We start from the raw sequence: 27,693 nt of genomic DNA on the forward strand, positions 1-27,693 counted from the left end.
GACAAGTATATTAGTGACTAATTTATTAAGAGAAGTTACTGCTAGTGAAGAACTTTAAAATGTGCCTACCGAACATGTATGCATAATAGTTATATTATAGAAACATAACATAATTCTTTGGAATCTTAAGAGGATATCTTTGCAGTGAAATAAAGGAACAAATCACCTTTCATCATGCTATGCTGCATTCTTAACTCACAGTCAGTCATCTTGGGACATGAGGACACAGGCAGTACCTGAGTACACCACCAGCTCTGCCTTCCTCGCCACCCTCCATTGCCACTTCCCCACCCAGGCCTCACAAGTGAATGAATGTGGGCTTCAGAGCCTAGTAAAGTATGTTTAGATTCTGCTTGTGGTAACAAAACAGAACAGAACAAAACAAAACACACATGGGAAGGATTCGGGACTACATTGGAGAATGCATGATCGTGTAGTATATGTGACATGCCAAACACCGCATGTGGCATGGTAAGTGGTAGCTGGCTCTTTGCTTTTTGTTGCTGTGGTAAATACCATGACCAAATGCAACTTGGAGAGGAGAGGGTCTTACAGTCTGTTGTTGAGGGAAGTCAGGGTAGGAACTTGAGGCAGAAGCCATGGAGGAATGCTGCTTACTGGCTTGCTCCCTCTGGCTTAGCTAGTTTTCTTATACAACCCAGACCCACTTGCCTAGGGATTGCAGTGCCGGTGTGGAATATGTCTAGGCAATCAGCAATTAAGAAAATTAAATGGTGGGGATTTAGCTCAGTGGTAGAGCGCTTGCCTAGCAAGCTCGAGGCCCTGGGGTCGGTCCCCAGCTCCGAAAAAAAAAAAAAAAAAAAAAAAAAGGAAAATGGCCACAGTTAAAACATGGACACAGACCAGTCTGTTCAAGGCAAGTAAGACTTCAATTGAGGTTACCTTTTTCCAGGTTACATTTCTGTCAAGTTGACAGCCAAAACAAATTATGATACTGCTAAAATACCTGAGTTATTGTCATTATTTAGCAAATCCCCTCCCCCCACTTTTCCATCTCAGGTAGAACTTTGACACATGTCCTCTCATTTTCTTTTTCTTTTTTCCAAACTGGAACTCAGTCTTTATTATATGTATTATTGTCTTTTTTCTTTTTTTGTTTATTCACTTTACATCCCAATTACAGAGCCCCTCTCTCCTTTTCCCCCAATTCCACACCCTCCTCTATTACCACCTCCCCTTCTCAGAGAAAGGGAAGTCAAGTTGAAGTATGACTAAGCCTATCCTCTCCCACTGGGGCTTGATAAGCATCCAGCTAGGGGAAGGGGATTCAAAGGCAGGCAACAGAGTCAGAGACAGCCCCCTGTCCACGTGAAGAACAAGCTACACATCTGCTACAGATGTGGGGGGGGCCTGGGTCCCTTTATGCTCTTTGGTTGGTGGTTCAGTCTCTGTGAGCCTCCGTGAGCCCAGGTTAGTTAACTCTATAGGCCTTCTTGTGATGTCCTTGACCCCTCTGGCTCACTCAATCCAGTCTCCCACTCTTCCACAGGACTGCCTAAGCTCTGCCTGATGTTTGGCCCTGGGTCTCTGCATCTGTTTCCATCAGCTACTGGATGAGGCCTCTCAGGAGACAGTTATTCTAGGCTCCTGTCTGCAAGCATAGCAGAGTATTGTTAATAGTGTCAGGGGTTGGCTCTCTCCATTATGGTGAGACTTTAGTTGGGCAGTCATTGTTTAGTCATTCCCTCAATCTCGGGTCCATCTTTATCCCTGTGCATCTTGTAGACCAGACAGACTTTGGGTTCAAGATTTTGTGAGTGGGTTGGTGTCCTCCTCCCTCCACTAAAAGTCCTGTCTGGCTACAAAAGGTAGCTGCTTCAGTCTCCATGTCCCCAGCTGCTAGGAGTCTCAGTTAGGGTCACCCCTACGGACTCCTGTGAGCCTCTCCCATCCCAGGTCCTTGGCTTAGCCTAGAGATGTCCCCAATTTCCATTCTCTTTCCCAGCCCCCCATACCTGGTCCTCATCCCTGGTCCCCTCCTCACCCCCAGTTCCCCCCATCCATCCACCTCTTACATCTATTTGATTTCCCCTTCTGAGTGAGGTTCAATCATCTTCCCTTGAGCCCTTCTTGTTACTTAGTGTCTTTGGGTCTGTGGATTATAGGATGATTATCCTGTATTTTATGCTAATGTCCACTTAGAAGTGAGTATACCATGGGTGTCTTTCTAGATCTGGGTTACCTCACTCAAGATGATCTTTTCTAGTTCTACCCATTTGCCTGCAAATTTCATGATGGCTTTGTTTTTAATAGCGGAATAGTATTCCACTGTGTAGATACACTACATTTTCTTTATCCATTCTTCAGTTGAGGAACATTTGGGTTGTGTCCAGTTCCTGGCTTTTACAGATAAAGCTGCTATGAACATAGCTGAGCACGTGTCTTTGTGGGATGGAGGAGCATCCTTTGGGGATACGCCCAAGAGTGGAATAGCTGGGACTTGAGGTACAAGTATTCCCAATTTTCAGAGAAACCTCCAAATTGATTTCCAAAGTGGTTGTACAACTTTGCACTCCCACAAGCAATGGAGAAGTGTTCCCATTGTTTCACAACCCTGCCAACATGTGCTCAATTGAGTTTTTGATCTTAGCCACTCCGACAGGTAAAAGATGGAATCACTCATTTTCAAATAGGAGCTGATTCTAGTCAGCTTACCTTTGCTGTTGGGTATCTTTTACTAAACCATTTTTTCCACATGTTTGTGTGGGATGTACCTGTGGTCCTGTAGTATACTGAATCTCAGATGACAGGACATCTAAAAGAAAAGGTATAGGTAGACCAGGTGTGTCTGTTTTAATGGCACCTAAAATGCCAAATTCCATTTTTCTTTCTTCTACAGATATGTGCTGCTCATCTCCCCACTGAGTCGGAGGCACCGAATCATTATCAGGCAGTATGTCGGGCACTGTTTGCAGAAACCATGGAACTGCATACGTTTCTGACCAAAATTAAGAGTGCGAAGGAGGTAGGTACAAACACATATGTCTGTGGACTTTGGAATAGGTAGCCTGTTTTCAGTATTGTCCATTCTGTGCGTTTTAGTTTGAGCTTTGTTGTTTTCTTCTTTTAAAGACAAGGTCTTGTTATATGCCAAGGCTGGCCTCTCTCTCACCAACTCGTGATCCCCTTCCCTCAGCCTCTCTATTTAGGACTACAGGCGGTGAGTGACTGCTAAGCTCACCTCTGCTCCCGTCGGGTACTGCTCGCAGCAGTGCTTACATACATGTTGATAAACTAGACTCAGAGGAAACTTGCCAGAAGAGTGCAGAAAGGGGTGGACTGAGTTATTGAAGATCGAGTGCCTGTTTAGATACAGAAACAGGCAGTACTCAGTGCAAAAGGAAGCTTGCAGGTGAACATCTCAAGCCTCTCCTCACTAGAGTATCGGAGAGTAGGAAAGAGTATTTTTTTAAGGTTGTCCTGACCTAACCCTTCCTAGAGCATTTTTTTTTCAGTCTTGTACAGTAAATTAAAGGAGTTTTGAAATCGTCCAGCACTAACATTCTCAGCAGACATTGTTGAATTAAAGAGCGGTGAGCATTTTTAGCACTGTACTCTACTAATTTGAAAAACTTCTTTTTACTCTTGATTAAGCTTTGCTTTCTCAAAAGAGATGAACATCATTCCTGGAAGTGATGGCTAAGTGGTCCTCTGACCTCCACATGTGGGCCTGTACACACATTGAAAAAGGAAGAAATAAATTATGTTATTTGTAGGGGAAAAGATGCAATAAGGAGCTTATTATATATATGGTAAAATAATTCAGAATCATAGAGGCAAGAATCATACATTTCCTTTCATATATAGAATTTAGAAGGGAAAGGGAAGAAAGACATGAAAATAAGCAGAAGTTAAGCATAGTGGCTGTAATTCCAGCACCGGACAGCCAGGACAAGAAAGCCATTGCAGGTTCAGAGCCAGCCTGGCCTACATTGCTAATACTAGGCCAGCCTGGCCTACATTGCTAACACTAGGCCAGCCAAATGGTACAAGACCCTAGTGTCTTGTTCTAAAATGTCATAATGAAATCCATTGCTTTGTAATAATTACTAAATTTGTTGTTGTTAGTCTCTGTTAGCTCTAGCTGGCCTGGAACTTGCTCATGTAGACTAGGCTAACCTTGAGATCACTGAGACCCTCCTGCCTCTGCCTCCTTTCCATGCCTGTCTAAATACTAATTTTTAAAAGTTCCTTTACTGTTGCTGAATGATAGTCTACCACTCATTATTCATGTGATTGCTTAAGAAAGAGCCTGTGTTAGACACCTCTGCCCCACCTTTTCTTTCTCTCTCTCCATCACTGCCTGATGTCAACCTCTGTGTCTAGTTCCATGGTGTTTTCTCTTTCTTTCATAGTGTCGTTCCTTGTCCCTGGCTGTCTTGTCTTTCTCCTGCTCTTGCTGTGGCCTAGCATCTCAGATCTCCAGCATTTCTTTCCTGGATAGCAGCCGTACTGCCCCACCAGTCTTGTCTTCATGTCCTCCTCAGGTCCTGCTGGAAAATAAATAAGCCAGATCACAGCCCTCCTGGCCCAACCCTTCACAGGGCTCAGAGGGCTTAGTGTCTTTAAGGCAGCCTGAGGTTCCTCTAGTTTCCAGGAGTAGTTAGGCCAATGGGAGGAGAAAGGAAAGGGTGTGTGTGGGTGATTTCAGAAGTGATCATGGCAAGAGAGAGCCCTCCAAATACAGCTGAGAAAATGGACTGCTTTCTGACCAGACGGCCCGTTCCTGTCTCTGGGTCTCAGATTCTCTTGACTGTAGCAGAGAAGTCTTTGTGAACTAACAGATCCTTCCCTCTCAGGAGGGAAGCTAGCATTCCCTTCCCAAGCGTCTTCCTTTTATCCATAGTTTCCAAAGCTTCTAGGAAGGCTTCTTATACTGGATGCAGCCATGTCCTCGGAACCGCACTGAGTAGGCTGAGTGGGGGGACTTGGATTCCAAGGTCCCAGTCTTAGATAATAGGGATACTCCTACCTCACCCCTCCCTGACCACCCTGGAAAGCTGATACAGCGGTGGAAAGACGTGAAGTCACAGCACCTCAGCTCCCAGGCTCATCTTTTGGTTCCTTCTTCATCTCATTCTCAACCTTTGTTGCTCCCCAACCTCCCTTCAAGCAGAGAGCTTCTCTTGTCTCAATCAGAAAAGGGAAGGTTAGGCTTGCAAAGGTCCAAAGAGTCATGAAGCCTATACAAACAGATAGAGTAATAGGACTTTATAATGCTGTACTCATTAAACAAGCATTCCTCAGTTCTGTGTCAGTTTTAGCTTATAGGCAAAATATGCACATAGAGGCATTTTAAGTGTACATCCAAACTCTTAGACATTTTTATATTGTGTAAGTCTGACTTTCAAGTACATGCCTTGTAAAATTTTTGAGATTGTTACCCTATTTCAACTTATGTTACTTTTTTTTTAAGATTTATTTATTATATTTATATGAGTACACTGTCGTTGTCTTCAGACACACCAGAAGAGGGCATCAGATCCCATTACAGATGGTTATGAGCCACCATGTGGTTGCTGGGAATTAAACTCAGGACCTCTGGAAGAGCAGTCAGTGCTCTTAACTGCTGAGCCATCTCTCCAGCCCCTTATGTTACATTTTAAATCAAGACAGGTCTTTACAAATAAGCAATTCAGTGTTATAGATATAAATGTGCTGATTACATTTTAGATTGCTGCAGATCTTCATAGAAACTACAGATTTAACTTTTAAATTGGTGAGTTAACTATACCACCCAATATGGACACTAGTTTGACACTAAAAATAAATGCTTTCTTTTACAATCTAGTGGTAGATAACTCCCTTAAAGAAGATGTTTATTTCCTGAAAAACAAAACAAAACAACAGTAAAAAAAAAAAAAAACCCACAGTAATAGTTAAATAATGGACTTTAGGTTGGGAAACTGAGGCAGGAAGACTGCAAATTCAAGGCCTATTTGTGCTATAGAGTGAGTTCAAGGTTAGCCTAGGCAATTTTTAGCAAGACCTTATCTCAAAATTAAAATTAAGAAGGGGGTATAGTTCTGTGGGTCCTCAGCACCACAGAAACAACAGATAAATATATTTAAAAGGACAAAGTTTTCTTTCCCCTTGGGCATTTTTGAGATCGGTAATCTTGTCTTACATTGTCAGAGCAATTGCAGAATTGAAAGCTGAGATGATATTCCAGGTGGGTAATGTTCCCTTGGCTGGACATCTGTCAGTGATGCAGTCTGTGTGTTTGTGTGTTTGTGTGTTTGTTTGTTTGTAAACTAACATGACATTTTGAACAGCATCTGCCTTAATGTGTCAGGAGCTGAGTAAGGAGGAAGCAGAAAGCAGCAGCAGGAATTACACATGCACATGGACACCCGGCACCACTGCTCACACAGCCTCCCTCCCCTTCCTCTGCTGGCCAAGGCACTGGTGTGGAGTACTACTTGATTTCTGTTAGGTTTTTTTGTTGTTATTGGTTTTGGTTTTAGTTCTTACTGTAGGACAGCTGCATACTTGCAGAAGAGAAATGCAAAGCCTCTGCACGGAAAACCTCAGTTTAGACAGTGTTCATCCCTTGGAGACCTGTCTTATTGCCTGGGTAGCTTGACCTTCCCACTTTGATCCTGGTAAAATTCCCGCTGCCCTTTGCCTTCCATCTCTGTGTAGATAGGAAAAGTGCTTCTAAACCTCAGTAAAGTAGTGGTGACAGAAAGATTAGGGTTAGCTTTGTTTGTTTGTTTGTTTGTTTGTTTATGTTTTTAGAAGATGATGTTTCTCTATGTAGTCCTGGCTGTCCTGTAGACCAGGCTGGCCGTTCATCACCATGACCCAGAAGCTTTATAATTTTTAGAACTAGAAAAGGGGACTGGTGGGAAGGCTCAGTTGGTAAAGTGCGTAAGAACCTGATATTCAGATCCCTGGTGACCAAGTAACAGCCAGGCATAGCAGCATATGTCTGTAATCCTAGCATGGGGTTGCAGAGACAGGCAGATCCCCGTCTGTCTGAAACAGCAAGTTCTAGGGCCAGTAAGAAACCCTGTCTCAAAAAATAAGGTAGAAGAGGAAGACATCCAGCTTCAGACCCTGGCCTCAGCACACATATGTACACACATGTATACACATGTACACACGCACACACACACACACACACACACACACACACACACAATCAATCAATCAATCAATCAATCAACCAATCTATAAAATGAAAATGGGACTCAAGGTAAGAAACCAGAACATGAAGGTTTGTTTCTGTTAGCCCTAAAATGAGGAGCAATGAAGGACCTTGGAATTATGCTGAAAGGTCCACAGGATGCAGCACTTGTTTCTAGGGAGGTGTGCTAGGGAAAGAAGGAGGCACTAGACTTTAGGAGATCCAGGAACATGAGTACAATGATTACATTCCCAAAGCAGTTATTTAATGTGCGTGTTATGTACCAATGCTACATTTAATCATTTGTTCCTTAGGAATTCTGTGCTACATGCCATCCTAAGAAACTTGTGCACATTAATTCACTTAGTGATCACAGAAGGCCATGTGTTAAATGTGCTTGTTACTGCCTCTTCCCTTAAAGGCGAACAAGATGAATTTGGCCCATCTTCACAGTTCTTTAAGCAGGAGTGTTAGTCTAGGCGTGGACCGAGCACAGTGTGAGAAAGTTTGGTGGGCACATGCAGAGCTGAGACAGTGAGGGGCCTAAACTGCACTCAGAACCGACTTTGGCCCCAGCCGGAATGCTGCTGAGCAGAGTGGTGAATGGGGGCAGCCTGAGTGAGGCTAGGAGAAAGGGCAAGCAGGAGCTTACAGGAAGATATGTCCTTCAGACCGAGGGACCACTGTTAGGAGAGCATCTCATATAGGTACACCACTGGGGAAGTCGGGCATCTGAAATGGGGTGAGCCTTAGACGCTCCCTTTGTAACTACTTATACTATGAATGCTTTCTTTGGTCTCTATGTTTGGGATTCAGACCTTTCACTGAATTTGTTTTGTATATGTGGATCAATACCTCTGTGTTTAGTCAGGTAGTAAGCCTCTGAGCACATGCAAATCACTTTGTCTCCATGGAGATGCCGTGGACCTCCTTCTGAGCGAAACACTTGACAAAGAGAATGAACTTTCATCCAAAGGATAGTCTTCTCTCTGGTGCTCCTTATGACTAGATTGAAAATAAAGCACTTGCAAAACACAGTTAGAGGACCAAGGAGATAGGCCAGTCAGTAAAGTGCTGACGCCTGAGATTAATCCTACAGCCTGTGTTTAACCCTGGAGGCCTTGGCGCGTGAGTTTGTAATTCCAGATGGATCCCTGGAACCTACTCAGAAAGCGGGACCTGTCTCAATAAAACCAAGTGGTGACTCCCAAGGAACCGCCTCCTGGTTTGATCTCTGCCCTGCATTACATATGCACACATGTGAACCTGCAGGACACACAGACAAAGAAACTAAATACTATTAGTCGTTATTCAGTTTTCCAGAAATGAAGCTGCTTTATTTTAAAAATAGGACATGCGTTTTTCAAGGATCGATTGATTGATTTGAACTTTACAAATTAGAAGATGTAAATAAGGATATAATAGTTTTGTTTTTAAAAGAACAGTGTTAAATTGTTCACCTTTGACTTCCGATTTGCTATACTGAGAAGTTAATAGGCTTTCTAGGTCTTTCATATCTTAGTTTTTTTCTAAAGTTGTTCTAGAGAAGGAAATACTTTTCTTCTGGGTCACTACTAAGAGCTTCTACTGTTTAAAGAAAGTGGGATTATTTAGTGTTGAGAAGATGTTTTGGTCAGGAAACGGCTTGCTATACACACATGAGGACTTGAGTTCAGAGTCCAGCATTCAGGCATGGTGGTGGATGCCTGTAACACTGGCAATGGGTAGGTAGAGACAGGAGATCCCTGGACTTGCTGGGCAGCTAGTCTTGCCTAATTGGTGAGCTCCAGCTTCAGTAAGACACTTTGTCTCAAAACCTGAGGAAAGTGATGGAGGAAGACACCAGATACTGACCCATGGTCCCTACACACACAAACACCCATGTTCACCTACATACGCATGTGCACGGACCCAGCATGCAAACCCTCCAGAAATAATGTCAGTATTTTAATGTCTTGACTTTCAGATGCTGAAACAGTTCTCACATGTAACTTTGTAAAAACTTGTCATCAAGTTCTTCCAAATGGTTTTATGTCGTAAGCTTAACAAAACCCTAAGATGGGAAGATGACTTCTAGACGCCACTTAGCATTTAATTACTAACAGTTCACCAGGCCGTGAAGTCCTGGGATGAAGAATAAGAATGGTTGCTTAGGGATTTTTCAGGTTTTCTATCCACATTTTATACCGTGTGATCACAGTTATTACTGAGAAGCTCTACATGACTTACATGCATTGTTTTACTCAGTCTTATGTATAAAAGGACTTCATGTTGAAATCTTTGATCTCAGTGTATCTTGAATATGACTATGACTAAAATATCTTTCTTAAAATAGAACTTTTATGTACATATGTGAAATGTGAAATGCTTTAGAGAGCATATTTGGAATTGGCTCAACTGTTATGAAATGGCTTTTGTCTGGCTCATAACTACTATAACTACATTTTAAAAATTGAAAGTTTCAGAAAACCAAATGTAAATGTTTCCAATCTTACCATCTCTTAACCAAAGCCGGCTGTGTCATAGTGCAGACCGCACGTTAGCGGACACTGAGATGCCTGTTAGTGACCTGATTCGGCTTAAATAGATTCAGAGAAATAAAGCCACAGACATCTTTCTCTTTATACTGAAGTGCATTATAATCAGCTCTCTCCTTCCCTATCCTCCCTCAGGTCCGTTCCCAACACTTCCAGCTAAACAACTGTGGTGTTTAAGTTGGCTCGAAATTTATTCCTAGTCCTAAAGTGGGTTTATATCCTACCAAATGGTGGACAGACCACTTTCTGGCAGTCAGAGTCACCACCAGACGTCATTGTGCATGGTAGCCACTTGTTCATGTTAATTAGATCATTCATGGTTTGTAGCCTTCAGGATCCTCGTTGCTGTGTGGTTTTCTTTTGTTGTAAACGTCGGTGTACATGAGAGTGCTCACTTTCCCAACAAGATTTAAATAATCTCTGCCCAGAGTGTCCTTGCTCTTGTCACTATTGTCCCACTTTAAAAGTGTGTCTCAAGAATACTTTGCATGAAAGATGATGAAAAAACTGCTCCAAATGCCCATGCAGAGAGGAAATGACACATGAAAGAAAATGGTTACCACCTTGAGAAAAACAGTGATCTTTAAAATGTAAGAGAGACTTAATCAAAAGGGGCACTTAGATATGAATTGACCTTGAACTTACTAAAATGAATTGTACTCTTGAGTATTTGGTATATGTGTGATTTACAAAGTACATTTTATTTACTTGTTTTGAATATGCCAATAAACAATTATGTTGGCATAGAGATTGTCTTAGTTAGGGTTTTACTGCTGTGAACAGATACCATGACCAATGCAAGTCTTATAAAAGACAACATTTAATTGGGGCTGGCTTACAGGTTCAGAGGTTCAGTCCATTATCATCAAGGCAGGAACATAACAGCATCCAGGCAGGCATGGTGCAGGAGGAGCTGAGAGTGCTACTCTTCATCTGAAGGCTGCTAGAGGAAGACTGGTTTCCAGGTAGCTAGGATGAGGGTCGTAAGCCCATGCCCACAGTGACACACCTACTTCAACAAGGCCACACCTCCTAATAAGGCCACTCCCTGGTCCAGACATATACAAACCATCACATTCCTCACCCTGGCTCCCATAGACATGTTCAAACATATGAGTCTATGGGGGGCCATGCCTAAAAAAAGCATAATGCAAAATACATTTAGTCTAACTTCTAGAGTTCCCATAGTCTATAGCAGTCTTAACAATGTTAAAAGTTCAAAGTTCAAGATCTCTTCTGAGATTCATCCAATCACTTCACTGTAATCCCCAAAGCAAGACAGGAAACCAGCTGGGCAAACTCCAAACCCTGCATCTCCATGTCTGATGTCAAAGCAGTTTTCAGATCTCAACTCCTTTTTCATCTTTGTGGACTGCAACAGTCTTCTTTCTCCTGGGCTGTTTTCACTCCCTGTTAGCAGGTTCTCCTCAGCAGATAGTCCACAGCTCTGGCATCTCAAACATCTTAGGGTCTCCAAAGCAACTTCAATGTTACAGCTTCTCTGAATGTCTGGGATCCACACATGATCTTCTGGGCTCCTCTAAAGCGCTATTGTCACTTCTCCAGCTCTGCCCTCTGCAGCACTCTAAGCTCAGGTTGATCTATTCCACTGCTGCTGCTGTTCTTGGTGACCATCCCATGGTACTGGCATCTCCAGTCTTCTTCCTCTGCAACTAGGCTTCACATATAGCCTCTCCTAGGCTCTCTTCATGGTACCAAGACTCAACTCCTTTGCATGACTCCTTCACTCTTGGGACATCAACTGCAAATGAGGCTGTACCTTCACCAATGGCCTTTCATGGCCTCTCAGCGCCAAGCCTCAGCTATTCTTCATGACTCCTTCATGCCTTCAAAACCAGTACCACCTGAGTGACTCTTACACATTACCAAGTTCAGCTGCAGCATGAGGTACAACCTTGGCTATCTTTGGAACACAGCTTCTTTGTGCTTTCAGAAAACACTTCCTATAAGATTTCACCTCAGCGACACTGGTCTCTTCTTAATCATGACTACTTTCTTAGCTCCAGCTAGCCAGCATCAATTGCCCCAGTAGTTCCTTCTATTCTGGACTCTAAAGTCAGAGCCATGTGGCCAAAGCTACGGAGTTCTGCTGCTTACTGGGGCTGGAGCATGGCCTCCTTGTTCTATTACAGTATCTCTTCCTGTTTTCCAACTCCTTCACTGCCTAAACTTGGCTATCCTGGAACTTCCTCTGTAGACTGAACTCGGAGATCTGCGTGTCTGTCTCCTAAGCACTGGGATTAAAGGTGTGGTCCACCAAACTTGGATTTAAGTTTTTCTTTACCTAGAATTTGCTCTGTTCTAGGCTTGGCCTGAACTCTGAGATCTGCTTGTCTTTGCCTCCTGGGACTAAAGGCTTACACTACCATTCCTGGATCTAAATCTAGCTGGGTGGAATCTTACCTCAAGGTCATTACTCCCTTAATTCAATTTAATATCCTGGAATACAGGATTTAGCTCCATTTCACTTCCTGGTACCCCTTTAATACTCAAGCCGTATATTTCATTGATGTTTTTCCTTTCTCAGCTTCCTATGCTTGTTTAAAATGCTCTTCATGAGACTTAACCAGAGATCAAAGTCTATGATGGGCATTTCTGAGACTTCCTTTGTCAATGCAATTAATCTGAGTCTCTTTATCTTAGACTCAGGCAGACTCTTCAGACAAGGCCAAAAAAATAATCACATTCTTCACCAAAATACCACAAAAATATTCTCTATGCTACATACTGGAATTCTTCTCCTCTGAAACCTCTTGGGTCTGCACAGTTCAAATCACTCACAGCAACAAAGTCTTGCATATTCCTTCTAGGATGGCCCATTAAGGCCCACTTAAAGCATTCCACTGCTTTCCAAATCCAAAGTCCCAAAATCCACATTCTTCCACACAAAATCATGGTCAGGCCTATCACAGCAGTACCCCAGTCCCTGGTACCTCCTAATAGGGCCACTCCCTAGGCCAAGCATATACAAACCATCACAGGGATCTTCTAATTGCTAGCTGAGAACGGTTTCACCAGAAATGGGAAGAGTTAATTGGCATGTGTGTACTCCCAATTAGAGTTTTCTCACTGCCTTCTAAGCATAGGCTGGCATCTGTCATTACATTTATGCAAGAAAAAAAAAACTCATTCAGAAGTTAAAATAAACTAGAGGACAGACGCTCATCTCTGAAATAAGACCAATTTGTAGTTTATTTCCAAATAATTCAATTTCTTTTTTTTTTGTTAACTAGACAACCAAAAGTTTCAAGTCACATATTTGATCAAACTTGTACAATTATAGTATTTAAAACAAACTTGTTGATTTGTTCTGAGTTAAGAGTTTAATTTCATGAAGATATTAGAAGGAGGTATCAGCTGGTGAAACAAATCTGTAAGAATGAAAATCTTTAGGGATGAAATGTGGCTTCCTAATCATCCGCGCATGCCCTCAACTGGCTCGCACAGACCACCTACTTGGCTACTAAGGCTCTGCATAGAAACCAGGCTGTACTAAAAGCTAAGCGTTCTTAGCTTTTGTTTTTTGTTACGTTTTGGTTGGTTGGTTGGTTGGTTGGTTGGTTGGTTGGTTGGTTGGTTAGTTTTTGGAGAGAAGGTTTCTGTGTAGCCCTGGCTGCCCTGGAACTCACTCTGTAGACCAGACTGGCCTCAAACTCAGAGATCCACCTGCTTCTGCCTTCCAAGTACTGGGGTTAAAGACATAGGCCACCACCACCACCTGACTAAAATCTAAAAGTTTGTATTGTGGCCATTTCTACACATGATAAATCAGCTGAGGATTAGAGCTAAGATATGTAAAGTCACACAGCTGGAAAGCATCTGTTAACCATATATGCTACTGCTGTTAAGACACACGAAGTTCTTGAGCCAGTCATTTAAATTTATATTATATTTTATATTACTATTATAAATATTATAAATATAATATTAACATTATATTTAATATTATAAGAAATATCTTTTTTCTTAGCAGTAGGCAGGTAAGAACTTGATCCTAGTAAAGTGAAGGCAAGAAGTGTAAAGACCTACATTCAGTCAGAAATATGTAAGAGAATAATAACTAAAAAAGGGCGAATGGAGAATGAGCCATGGCAGGTTTAAAGCAAGAGTTCGAAATGAATATATCTAATTACTGCTTCTCATGCCCTTCCACCCCAGGACTAAACGTCACAGAAGCAGGAACTGATATTTCCGGAATTACATGAGCACACTGAGTCATGACTTTCAGTCTGCTGCATCTGCATAATCCAGCATTTTGCTCTGCTGTGCCTCCTGAATTTTGTTACCTTTTGGTTTTGAACAAACTGTAGTGCTTGCTATGGGATGAACCTTTAAATGACAAGAAGAACATGATAGAACAAACTTAATTCCTGTTGGCCCTGAGCAGCCCCCATGCTGAACTCTCAGTTATGTGCTGGCACGGGAGTATTGGTTAGATTTTTCTCGGGCACTGCGATTTCAAGTCAGTTCGTTTTGATGCTGGTTGAATCTTGCTGGCCTGATTAGTATTGCAATTATAATCAAACACAATGGGCTCTTTCTTGGAGACTGCAAAGCTAGGTCAAAGAATAGAGGAAGGTTTATTGCCTGCACCCAGCCAGGAGACCACTGTAGTTGTTCTGAAAGCAGCCAGTGCCTTTCAGACAACGGAAGCAAGCAGATTTTTATTCAGGAAGTCTGAGCATACGTATGCTTAAAGTCACTTCTGAGCATGCTATATTTAAGAAGCACGCTGTTAAGCGTGTTCAATTTAACCAGGGAAGATGGTAGATGCATCCCTGAACCTGATTAGCCCAGAGTCATGCGGCACATACAACCATGTGAAAGTTAGTAATAGACAAGAAGGGGCACATACAACCGTGTGAAAGTTAGTATTAGACAAGAAGGGGCACATACACACCGTGTGAAAGTTAGTAATAGACAAGAAGGGGCACATACAACCGTGTGAAAGTTAGTAATAGACAAGAACACTTCTGGGTGTGTTTACCTTGCTTTATAAAGATGTCAGATGGGAATTCTTAAGGGAACTCTTAACTTTTCCCCAAAAGTCTTCAGCTGAAACAAATTGAAAGGATATTTTAAAGATATGTTCACATACAAGTTTGCCCTTAAGGAGCTAGCCTCCTGTGCTGCTGACATAATTACTTCATTCTTAGGAATGTATTTCCTTTTTATTATTCATTATCTATTGGTCGAATGTAACACTTAAGCAGAGTATGAGCTCAAGTTAAGTATTTTCCTGAACAGGAGCATTTCTACCTCTAGTTCTCCCATAGGATTCTGAGTTTAAAGGCCTGAGATTTCCTTTGAATTATTTTCCTTCCAATTTAATTTGTTCCAATTGAAGTTGACTTAGTAAAGAGCTGTTGAAGACATTTAAGCATTTAACTTCTTGCTGTAAAGTGTCTTAATCTATTATTGGACAATTATTAAGTGTTATACATATTGGAGAATCCCATCACTAAGCAAAGTAAATGATTAAACAATGCTGTTCTCGTTACAGGAGGTAGAAAGAAAACACACAAAACATAGACTTGTAAGGGCACAGTGTCCTTTGAAAACAGTGTAGGCTAGGTTAAGTGCTAGAGGCTAGGGGGACTTAGGCTGTGAGGTTGGGCCTATTGAGAAGATGGCATTGGAGAGACTCTGAAGGGCGAGACTCTGAAGGGCAGGAAAGAGTTCTTGGTGGGTATCTGAGGAGAGCAGAGGGAGCCCTCAGCAGTTGCTCAAAAGAGGCAGGAAATGGGCATCTTCTGGCTCAGTGGTCTAGGCAGTGCTCTTTCCCTAAACCCTCAGTCTGTAAGGTAAGGCCCCAGAGCCCAGAAGCAGTTCACCTCCTAACCCCCTTTGCTTCTTTGTTGTAATCTAAGACCCCTAAAGACTGCACCTCCTCAGACCCGCCAGCAGTATGACTAAAACATGGAGCCTGCTAATAAAGTAAAGCTTAGCCTCTGCTAGGGCAGCACCCCAGCCGCCTCACCTAACCTAACCCTACTATCCTGCCCACCACCTGCCGTGGCCGGCTCTGTACTTCTTCAGCTCTGCTCTGCCCTGCTCCAGGCCTGTCCCCTCCAAGTCCACTCTGGATTGTCTTACTTCTGCTTTTCTCTCTCTGTCACTCCTCTGCCCATAAGTTTTGCTCCCTACTTCCTGCCCAGCTGTTGGCTTTCAGATCTTTATTACAACCAATCAGTATCGAGACAACCTCTGATACATTTCTAGATTGCTTTTAGGCAGGTGAAGAAGGACGAATATTTACAAATAGGAAACCCAGTGATGGACCATAGAAATGACAGTACCACAATCCTGCCAGCACTTAACCCTCGGCAGGTACAGAGTTAACAATTGAAAATACAGAGACACTCCTTCACACAATATGAAAAGAGGTTACTCCAACATCTTTCAGTCAGTAGAATAGTGTGTACTCTCAGTCATTAATCCTTTTTGCACAGAACTTCAATAACACCAGGGAAAACAAATAAGAACTTGTACCTGTGTGTGGGCCCCTCCCCACTTAGCTGTGATTTTGATACTTCATGGAGATCATGTACTTCAGACTGTGGTTTTGAATCATCAGAGAATTTTTTAAATTTTATTTTATATTTTTTACTTATTCACTTTACATCCTGCTCACTGCACCCCTCTTTACCCCCTCCCACAATCCTTCCCCCATCCCCATCTTGGCTGAACTATTGCACCCTCCTCTCCCATATACCCTTAACCCTGGCACTTCAAATCCCTCTGAGGCTAAGTGCTTCCTCTCCTACTGAGGCCAGACAGGGCAACCCAGCTAGGAGAACATGTCCCATGTACAGGAAACAGCTTTGGGGATAACCCCTGTCCCAGTTGTTCAGGACCCACATGAAGACCAAGTTGCACGTCTGTTATATATGTGCGGGGAGGTCTAGGTCTAGCCTTCGTATGTTCTTTGGCTGGTAGTTTAGATGGGGTTTCGATCTAAACAGAGAATTCTCAATAGAGGAATCTCGAACGGCTGAGAAGCTCTAAAAGAAATGGTCAAAGTCCTTTCTCATCAAGAAAATACAAATCAAAACATCCCTGAGGTTCCATTTTATACCCATCAGAGTGGCTAAGAGCAAATACTCGAGTGATAGCCCATTCTGGGAGGGATGTGGAGCAATGGCAACACTTACTCATTGCTGGTGGAATTGCAAACTTGTACAACCACTTTGGAAATCAATTTGGAGGTTTTTCAGAAAACTGCTTATAGTTCTACCTCAGGACCCAGCTGTCCCGCATCTGCACAGATGCCCAAAAGATGATCCAACATCTCACAAGGACACCTCAATAAAGCTCATAGCAGTTTTATTCATAATAGCCAGAAACTGGAACCAACCTAGATGTCCCTCAACTGAAGAATGGATAATGGAAATGTGGTACCTCTACACAATGGAATACTATTCAGCTATTAAAAACAAATTAAAAAAAACTAATTTGGGGGATGGGAAAGCAGGGTTTTTGAATATCACAAATACTATTCTCTAGGCTAGCACCTGACACATCTTAATAGAGAATGAAAAATCCTGATTTAATAATAATAATTCCTATTCAAAATTGATGTAAGATCATGCTACTTTTTAGAAAGACCAGTTAGTAGTCATAGATTTTGTTATATTTTCTTGTGTGTTACTAGAATTCTAAGTATTCCTGAAGGTTCCTTTTAATGAATTCATTAGAACTGGGCCTAGCTATCTCATGAGGACTCTCAGCCAGGGTGAGGTGGGGTGGGTTTGTTGGTAATGGGTGACCATTCTTCTCATCAGCTTCCAAACATCATCAGCGTGTCTGCATCCCTTTGCTTCAGACCTGCTCCTCACTCATTGCAGACAGGCCACAGACATGGGAGTTAGCCCTTCTGAGCCTCAGATCCTCAGCAATGTGGATTAGGGTGGATTTCACTTGTCTCATCACTTAGTAACTGCCATGATTATTGCCCCAGGACCCTAGTCTAGGTGAGTCCGGTAGATAGATACATTAGGAAAGAGCTAGGTAGCTGGAGAGATGGCTCAGTGGGTAAGAGCATTGACTGCTCTTCCAGAGGTCCTGAGTTCAATTCCCAGCAACCACATGGTAGCTCACAACCATCTGTAATGGGATCTGATGCCCTCTTCTGGCGTGTCTGAGGACAGCTACAGTGTACTCATAAATAAATAAATAAATAAATAAATAAATAAATAAATAAATAAATAAATAAATAAATAAATAAATCTTTTTTAAAGAGTTGTGATGTTCTAGAAAAGAGAACGTTCAGATAAAAGTAGGGAGTAGAGCTGAGATAGCACGGAAACCATCTGTAGTTGGTGAAATTGCTCTTCTGAAGAGACTGCAAATGCAAATTTGAATAATTGATTGTGTTTTAAGTTTTGATATATCCTATGGCATAATGAATTATGATTGATTGAAGTACAAGGAATTAAGCTGGACCCCTTTCCTATGCCAAGCAGTGTGTCCGTGATTTAATGTGACAGTCCCTTTAGTCCTTAGAAAGTAGAGGGCTGGGGAGTGGACAGCACCCAGACTGGGTGACTCAGACAGGCCTGCAGTCCAAGAACGGTGCAGGTCTTACTGCATCTCAGAAGGAGTCTTGGCTTTTAAAGAACATTGTGTAAACACATTCTGCAATAGCTAGAAATGGGTGGGGTTGGGGATGCTACTGTTCTTCCTTTTATTCAGCCTAGAACACCAGTCCATGGAATGGTATAATCCACATTTAAAGTGAGTCCACCTCAATTAACCTAGTTTTAAGAAACCACTCTAAGACATGCCCTGAGATTTGTTTCCATGGTGATTCTAAATCCCATCATGTTGACCATCAAGATTAACCATTACAAATGCATGCCAAGCATCTAGTAGTTCCAAAGCTCATATTAGCTCTGTGGGTGGACTTCTGCCTCGGGAAGCCTAGAGGGGAGCCCCAGACAAGTGTGACACTGACAGGATGGATGCCAAGAGCCCACAGATGTAAAGAGGTTTTGTAACATGGGAGAAAGGAAGGCCTGACTGAGGGGCAGGTTTCAGTTGAACGTGATGTCCACAGACAAGGAGTGGACAGTGGGAGAGAGGCCAAGCCAGGGATCTAAGGATAACTGTTTGCAGTTATAATTTGAGAAAGTAGCTTAATATATTTTTCATGTTGGTTTTTAATTTTTATTTTAACTGGTAGAACCTTAAGAAGATTCAAGAAATGGAAAAGAGTGATGACTGTAGCACAGATCTGGAGGACCTGAAAAATGCAGACTGGGTAAGGAAATGGATGAGCTTCTGCTTGGTTTAGCTTGAAAAAAATGCTGGCCACTAAGGACCGAAGCATGAGTTAGTACATAAATTTGCACACTTGATTTTACAAGTAAATAAATATTTTCGTTATTAAAACTTTTCTTTTGACAGAGTTGTTTCCATTGTGTCTGAAGATATTTGTATTAACATTTTTTTTCTTTTTTTCGGAGCTGGGGACCGAACCCAGGGCCTTGCGCTTGCTAGGCAAGCGCTCTACCACTGAGCTAAATCCCCAACCCCTTGTATTAACATTTATAATTATAAAGACTTTAAATAATACTCATGTACTCAAAATGGAAGCTCTGTGTAGCCTTGGTTGGCCTGGAACTTGCTCTGTAGCCTGACTTCAAGCCTCAGTTTAATCCACAGAACCCACACAGTGGAAGGAAAGAACTGACTCCTGGGAGTTGTCTTCAGACCTCCTGGCACACAGATGCTCACACACACACACACACACACACACACACACACACACACACACACACACATCAACATCATTTTTTTTTTTTTTTTTTTTTGGTTCTTTTTTTCGGAGCTGGGGCCCGAACCCAGGGCCTTGCGCTTCCCTAGGTAAGCGCTGTACCACTGAGCTAAATCCCCAGCCCCAACATCATTTTTAATTAAGAAAGAAAAATAGGTGGAAAGAGAGAACTGACTTACAAAGTTGTCTTCTGACTTACACATGCTCCACAGGGCGGGGGTGGGAGTGTTACACCCATGTATGTGTACATTGTGCACATTATACTTAATAATAATAGTAAGGAATCACTCGTTTTTAAAAATAATAATTAAGGGACTGGAGAGATGGCTCAGTGGTTAAGAGCACTGATTGCTCGTCCAGAGTCCTGAATTCAATTCCCAGCAACCACATGGTGGCTCACAACCATCTGTCATGGGATCTGATGCCCTCTTCTAGAGTGTCTGAAGACAGCCACAGTGTACTCACATACATAAAATAAATAAATCTTTTTTAAAAAGTCAAAAATACAGTAATTAAAATAACAATCCAAACTACAGCAGTCACTGACCAGAACCTGACAAATGTCGTGGGGACTCCACCTCCTCTTCATGACACACTCAGGTGAATTATGTAGACAGGTGAGAGTGGGAGGAGAGAAAGGTGGAGAACCCGGTTATTGTAAAGGAGGCCAGGAGCCCGACAAGTACATCCGTCCTCAGAAGAGAGTGCGGAGTGTACTGTTACACGTTGTAAATGAATACTGCCTGGAGGGCTTTTTTAGAAGTGTGGTCATTTATTTTAAATAGAAAAATGTTTTGGTATTGCAGATAGGACCGAGAAACTCATACATACCAACCACTTCGTCTATCAGAGAGCAACACACCTGAATGTGGAAAATTCCTATGACTTGACTTTATAACAAATACATTTAGAGAGCTACTAAATCACTTTAACTTTAATAGGGAACAGTTTAATTAAAAACTGTTATCAATTGACTTTTCACTGAACTAGACAATGATACACTGTAAGACAAGAGAACAAACAGATTAAGGGACAATTATATACAGTTTAGTATATATTAAAAATTTGTCATTTTGAGCATTTGATTTATATAAAAGACAATATGTCAAGTCTTCAGTATTAGTTATTTCTTCTTGATGAGATGAACTCGAAAACATAAAGGCACTGCTGGATGTCAGCAGCTAAGAGAAATGCTTGTGTCTGTTGGCTGTAGCTGCAGCTGTGCTGTGACACTGACCAGAACGCAGTCTAGAGTGTAAAGCAGTGAACCTACCTAGCTCGCTCAGCATTCTTCAGGCCAGCTCTGGCACCTCTGCTCTGTCCTAGGAACAGAGCCACCAGGCTTGACCCTTGGTATTTCTTGCTGCATGAAGAAGAAGTACAAGGAGGATAGCTTGCTGTATTTGTACTGCCCCCGCTTACACACACACACACACACACACACACACACACACACACACACACACACACGAACACACATGAACACACATACCCAAGTCAAGATGTGGGGAATACTCCCTGCAGTAAGCAGAGTCTCACAGTAGTCTGTATTAGGGACATGCCTTTTATCGCAGCCTACTGGCTTTCTACCCATTCCATAATATTCTAAAATGTAATGTGTTTCCTTTACTTGGTGTTTTATAATTCATGCCTTTCCTTGATTCTCTATGACTGTAACCATTCAAAGAAAATGAGTGGATTATTTCTTGATAACTATCCTTTCTTGGTTCTTTCAGGCACGGTTCTGGGTACAGGTGATGAGGGATTTGCGCAATGGGGTAAAACTTAAGAAAGTCCAACAGCGGCAGTACAACCCATTGCCTATTGAATACCAGCTCACCCCGTATGAGATGCTCATGGACGACATTCGGTGCAAAAGATACACCTTGAGAAAAGTAATGGTAAGCACACAAATGGTCACCTGTACTGTGTTTGTTAGAGATGGGCCAGTCAGGTACTTCTTCTCATAAAATACTTGACCACTGTAGAAACTTGGAAAGTACTTTAAGCTCAAAGAAGGAAAGTTATGAACATGTGATTTCATAACCAAGAAGAATCTTTTTATTATCTTGCTTTACCATTTGCATTCATACTCATTAACAACCCCACCCCCACCCCATGTTTTCTGGTGAGTTTTATTGTTCTTGTTTTGAAACAGGGTCTTGTGTTATCCTGGCTGGCCTGGAAGCCCCTGTGTAGACCAAAGCAACTCAAGAGCGATCCACACGCCTCTCCCTCTGCCTCCTGAGTGCCAGCGATCCAAACATTTGCCACTATGCCTGGCTTAATCAATCCTCAGTCTTTTTTCTGCACTTTATTAGACAAGATGGGCTGATTTCAGTTTAAAACTTATTAAGCTAGTTTCATGTTATCAATATTCTTCCATGTCATTAGTTCAACATTACTACTTATAAATGATAATATATTTTCTAGCTTATGGATATATCAGAGGTCATTAAGCAGGTCAGTATCAGGTATAGGCAGGCTGTTTAATGTATCCTGTTCTACACATCTTTAGTAATAGCTGTACAGTGAAGCCCTTGAGCGAAGTTCTAAGGAAGGGAACTTCTAGCTGATCAGCAAATCCTATAAGCTCTGGCTTGAAAGTGTCTCCTGTATAAACCACTTCCTCTCAGTCCCATCTCCTGTCCTTGTCACCTCATCTCTCATTGAGACTGTCACAGGCCTCACTGTTCTCCTGCTCGCTGGGATTACAAGTGTATAATACTACATCTTTAAATTTTTAGTCTATTTCCCCTGACATATGGTCTGTCTTGAAGAAATCATGTACCCTTAGGGAAAAATGTGTATTCTAAAGCTGCCAGGTGTGGTGACATACATCTGTGATTCCCAGCACTCAGGACATAGAGGTAAAAGGGTCAGGAGTTCAAGGCCACATAAGTTACCTCTCAGGAATATCACAGAAAGGCAGAAAGAGAAGAATATTCCTTATTAGGTAGAGAGTTCTAGTTAATTCATGAAAATTTTCAAATCCCTCTTTTTGTTTTCTGGTTGATCTGTCTGGTTCAGGGCACTGTTGTAAGTGAAGGATTAAAGGATGCAGCTGTTGTGCAGTTGCTCCTTTCCCTCTCCTGTCTGTCTGCTCATGTATCTTGGACTGGAATTTGGTTCATATTTACTAACAGTTGTTACATTTTCAATAACTGGTGTCTGTTGTCTTTCGTGAGAGATGTTTGCCAGACGTGTTTGCCCGGCTGCAGTGCTGCTGACCCAGCTCTTTTCTTCCGTTGCTTATGGTTTACATTGGCATTCCTCTCCACCCCTCACTCTCAAGCTTATCCATGCAAATTTCTTTTTTTCTTTTTAAAGACTTATCTGTTTTATACATTTGAGTGCTTTGCCTGAATGTATGTATGTGCACTGTGTGTTTGCCTGGTATCTAAGGGACCAGAAGGTGTCAGATCCCCTGGAACTGGAGTCATGAATAGTTGTGAGGAACTACTTGGGTGTTGGGAATGGAACCTGGGTCTTCTGCAGCCAGTGCTCTCCTGAGTCCCTCTCCAGCCCCTCTTTTAATTTTTTTTTTTTGGTTCTTTTTTTCGGAGCTGGGGACCGAACCCAGGGCCTTGCGCTTCCTAGGCAAGCGCTTTACCACTGAGCTAAATCCCCAACCCCTAATTTTTTATTTTATCTTAAAAGTAATTCGCTCACTATAAATATTACAAAATATATATAAAATAAAATTCAGTTCTATCATTTTGTAATGTGTTTACTTCTTGATATTTTATATACTATTATATAATATAATTAAATTATATACTCTTGTAATACCATGTTAACTTTCCCTTCTGTCGAATATGGGGTAAACTTGTTTCTATATCATAAAATATAGTTTATGTCATTTTAAGAAGATTCCGTGTCCATCAGTATTTTGCCTGCAGCTGTTTATGTGGTGTGCAAACCTGGTACCCATAGACATCAGAAGAAGGCATTGGAGCCCCTGGAATTGGAGTTATAAATGGTCGTGAGCTCCCATGTGGGTGCTGGGAACCATCCTCTGCAAGAGCAGCAGTGCTCTTGAACATGGGGCATCTCTCCAGCCTTTTTATTTATTTTTAAGTCATTTAAAAAGGTTCTTTTCAATATTGTTTTGAGACAGAGTTTCATAGAACCCTGCCTGGCTTTGAACTCTGAGTGTAGCTAAGGATGCCCTTGAACTCCTGATCCTCCTAGCTACACCTCTTGCTACCTAGAATTATAAACATGCCAGCATTCCTAGCTGATTTAAAATTTGAAAATAATTTGGTTTACGTACACAATGCATTTTATTCTATATGAACAAATTAGGGTTTACTTTTGAAAAGTTGCTCTTTCATAAGTTTGTTTCTCAGAGACAACCAACGTTGTTTCTTTGTACTGTTTTCTGTGTGGATGTGCTTGTTAATTATGTGCACATCTCTGGCACATTACAGATGTCTGTGTCTGTATCTGCTGACTGCATTGTGAAGCAGCATGTGCAGAGCCTTTCACATTGTAGCCTGCTTTTTTTTCCCATTGTTTCTAATTAGCGTGCGGAGTTTCACTGTGCGTTGTCATACATACATGGTGCTGTCCTGGGCTCCTTCCCTCCTCCATGCCAGAACCCGTCTTTCAAACAGTCCCACTCCTGCTCTGATAAGCTACACCCATTCAGTAGCCAAGGCGGTCTAGAATTTTTAAAAGATGTATTTTACTACATCTCAATTATGAACAGATACGTGCGTCTGTGTGTAGGTGAGCGCACATGAGTGCAGGCTCATGGAGGCCAGAGGGATCAGACCCCCTGAAACTGGAGATACAGACATGTCGGGGGCACAGAGGTCCTTGTACTCACAGAAAAGCTTTAAGGAAAACCAGGAATGTTAAATACACAGAGGCCTCTTCCTAGTGGAGGAAATAAAAATACCTGCTTTCCCATCCACAAGTCTGCAAATGGAGTTTGCTAACAACCTGGTGACCTTTTTGCCATCTGTGGAGGCAGACCTCACCTACCTTTTGCTAAAGAGGCAGACCTCACCCAAATTCTCCAGAATGGTTTTTCCAGACTCTTCCCTCCCTAAACTGTTACTCGCTCTTAGGGGAGATGGCACATGTACTTTATGACCTGCTGACCTCTGTGCTATCAGTCAGAGGTCACACTAGATTCTAGGCCTTTTAGCTATAGAACCCACCCTCACGGTCACATGCATTTTGTAAAGGAGTTTCTATGTAGTCACACCTTAAGCTTTATTGTGTACCTGGAGTTGGAATGATTGTTTCCTGGAAACCATGTAGAGTGTCTTGAGTATGCTGACCGTGACCTGCCTGGCACTAGAGTCCCCAAAGTCTGATCAGTTGACACAGTCGGTTTGCTCTGGGTTTTTATTCTCATCTCTTCTCACATCACTGCCTGCATGGACACCTGCCAGGACCCTCACATAGACAGCTGTGAACCACCCCATGTGGGGTTGGAAACTGGACGCAGGTCCTCTGGAAGGGCAGCAAGTGCTCTTAACTGCCACCCCACCCCAGCCCGTGGTTTACAATTTCTAATATTCCAGAGTAATCTAGAAATGGGCAAACCATAGTTGAGCTTATCTGTTGTTAGTTTACTGTTTGTAAACCTTCTTAATATAGGCTGTAGCACAGCTACTGGCTCAGTGGATATACATGTTTCTAGGCAGTGGTTCTGAACCTACAGCCCTTTAATACAGTTCCTCCTCATGCTGTGGTGACCCCAACCATACAATTCTTTTTGTTGCTACTTTATAACTATAATTTTGCTACTGTTATGAATTGTAATGCAAATATCTGATATACAGAATATCTGATATTCTATTCCTAAAGGGGTCTTTATCCATAGGTTGAAAAGGTCTGCTCTAAAACTAATAAATATTGCCAGATTGTCTAATATAATTGTAAGCCTCTTTGTGATTTGAAAGTCAGATACACATATTTGAAGTAATTCTGAGTTCTAAGACTATAGCTTCCCATAGTTCTAAAGAAGCTGTTTTCTCTACATGAGCCAGGGCCTCAGGTCAGGGCATGGGGTTTTTCAGCCCTCTCCATGTTTGGCACTAGTTGAAGTGTACATCGCAGCTTACTGAAGTGCGCATCAGTGAATCGTGAGACTTCATGTCCAGAGAGCTGCTAAAAGGGAAGGCTATGACCTGTGAGAACCAAGGGGATGGCAGTAAAGCAATTACTTTATCTGCTTTACTTCAAATTCAGCTGCCTCAAAATATTTATTTAAGAAACTAGACAGGGTTCGGGGTAGTTTTAAAATACTTCAAAGAAATCACTTTTTGTATACTATAAGATTTTTGTTTGTAAACCATTGTGCCCTTAAAATATGATCAGTTTCCTGTAATTGATCCTATTTTCTTTGAATTGACAATTTGTCCATCTGGAATCATTTCTTATCTCGGTTGGGACTGCCTTTTGTTTTGGCAGTGGTTCTGTGACCTGAGGATGCATCTGCTGGCCCTACAGTGCTCTCCACACACTGTAGCTTCCTTTGTGTCCATCACCGGGGTCCTCAGCAGGAGTCAGCGCACAGTGGGGTTGAGACCCATGTTGTAGCTCTTGGACACTGAAGATAAAGCCAGCAGTGTTGGTTCATGCACACAGGAGTTGACAACAGAAGGATTAGGAATTTGAGGCATAGCAACTTGAGGTCAGCCCAGGCTACTACATAAGACCCTGACTGAAAAGCCAGAAATACCAGGAAAGTATCTCATGGGACACGCTTCTGTGGATGTTGGCACTTGCAAGCCAATCTCATTTTTTTTTCCATTTTTTCTGTTTTCTGGTGATGGAAAATATTAAAGGCATATGAAAATTATTTAGAAGGATTACTCCTATTTAAAAGTAGAATCCTGGGGTTGGGGATTTAGCTCAGTGGTAGAGCACTTGCCTAGCAAGCGCAAGGCCCTGGGTTCGGTCCCCAGCTCCAAAAAAAAAAAAAAAGTAGAATCCTAAGAATAGGAATATCTGGTTAAGTTGTATATATCACAGGATCACAGGTTTTTTAAAATGTTACACACTGAGAAATCCATAGGTAAGGGTCACACCACAACAGGCTAAGTCCCACAGCGCTATGTGTGCAAGCCCACGTGCAAGTACACACACACACCCTTTTGATTTTTTGAGCCGGTTTTTAAGGGGATGGTGTTAGGTAGATCCCAGTGCAGTTGTCATAGGGGAAGAACCAGGCCTGAGGCGGCAGTTCCACCTGTTCTATTTAAGTAAAGACTGGGAAACAAAGCCATGTACAATGGAGCACCCCTGTGACCCAGCACTTAGGCTGTAGAAACAAGAAGATTGGAAGTTCACTGCATATCAAGTTCAAAACCAGCCTGGAATACACAAGGCCTTACTACAAAAACCTACCACATGGTAAAGTGGTGACAACTGTGCTCAGGAAAGCAGACTCTGTTATTAAATGTACAGTGGTGACTCCTCTCTTCACATGATCTGATTTGTCCTTGTTTTTGTCTCCTTTTAGGTAAATGGTGACATTCCCCCTCGGTTAAGAAAGAGTGCTCATGAGATCATCCTTGACTTCATCAGATCAAGACCCCCTTTAAATCCAGTATGTAACTTAACACACTCTCTCCAAGGGTGGGTCTGTAGCACTCCACCACACTCTCCCCTGACAGTAGGAAGCCCACCTGTAAATTACAAACTAAAGCACAGAGACATACCTTCAGTTTTTTAATGTAATTATTTGGTATGTCTTCACTCAAAACTCTGTTATTATCTGACCTCCACTCCTGTGCAAGCACACAAAGTAAATTACACACGCACACACATGTATGTATGTATGTATGTATGTCTTGATATTGAATGACCTGATTAGCCTTTTATTAGGCAACATTACAGCCAGTGACATAAAGTTCATAATTCTGCATTATATGAATGACTTTATTAAATAAAGAATAGTTAATCAAGTCTCTAACCATTGTACTGCCTTTTCAAGGCTTCAGCCAGAAAACTGAAACCAACCCCACCACGGCCACGGAGCCTCCATGAAAGAATACTAGAAGAAATTAAAGCAGAAAGAAAGCTTCGGCCTGTCTCACCAGAAGAAATTAGACGGAGCAGACTAGGTGAGTCTCCGCTTCCTTTACTCATGAGTCACCACTAGGAAAATTGTTTATACTTTCACACATAGACGTTAACCCACAGACTTCTCGGTCCTTGTCTAGACCTCCTGTTCCTGT

The 27,693-nt window shown here is 42.1% G+C and overlaps 1 protein-coding gene across 1 annotated transcript in view; it reads left to right on the forward strand.

Moving 5' to 3' along the window:
- The window catches only part of Spire1 (spire type actin nucleation factor 1), a 126,813-nt gene that overhangs the window by 65,085 nt on the left and 34,035 nt on the right, over positions 1-27,693 (forward strand). Inside the window, 5 exon segments of the mRNA XM_032885769.1 lie at positions 2,861-2,986; positions 18,896-18,973; positions 21,226-21,390; positions 26,976-27,062; positions 27,450-27,579. Of these exon segments, the coding sequence (XP_032741660.1) occupies positions 2,861-2,986; positions 18,896-18,973; positions 21,226-21,390; positions 26,976-27,062; positions 27,450-27,579 (586 nt within the window).

The sequence above is a fragment of the Rattus rattus genome, chromosome 15 (assembly GCF_011064425.1).
Source record: "Rattus rattus isolate New Zealand chromosome 15, Rrattus_CSIRO_v1, whole genome shotgun sequence".
In the NCBI taxonomy this organism is placed as follows: domain Eukaryota; kingdom Metazoa; phylum Chordata; class Mammalia; order Rodentia; family Muridae; genus Rattus; species Rattus rattus.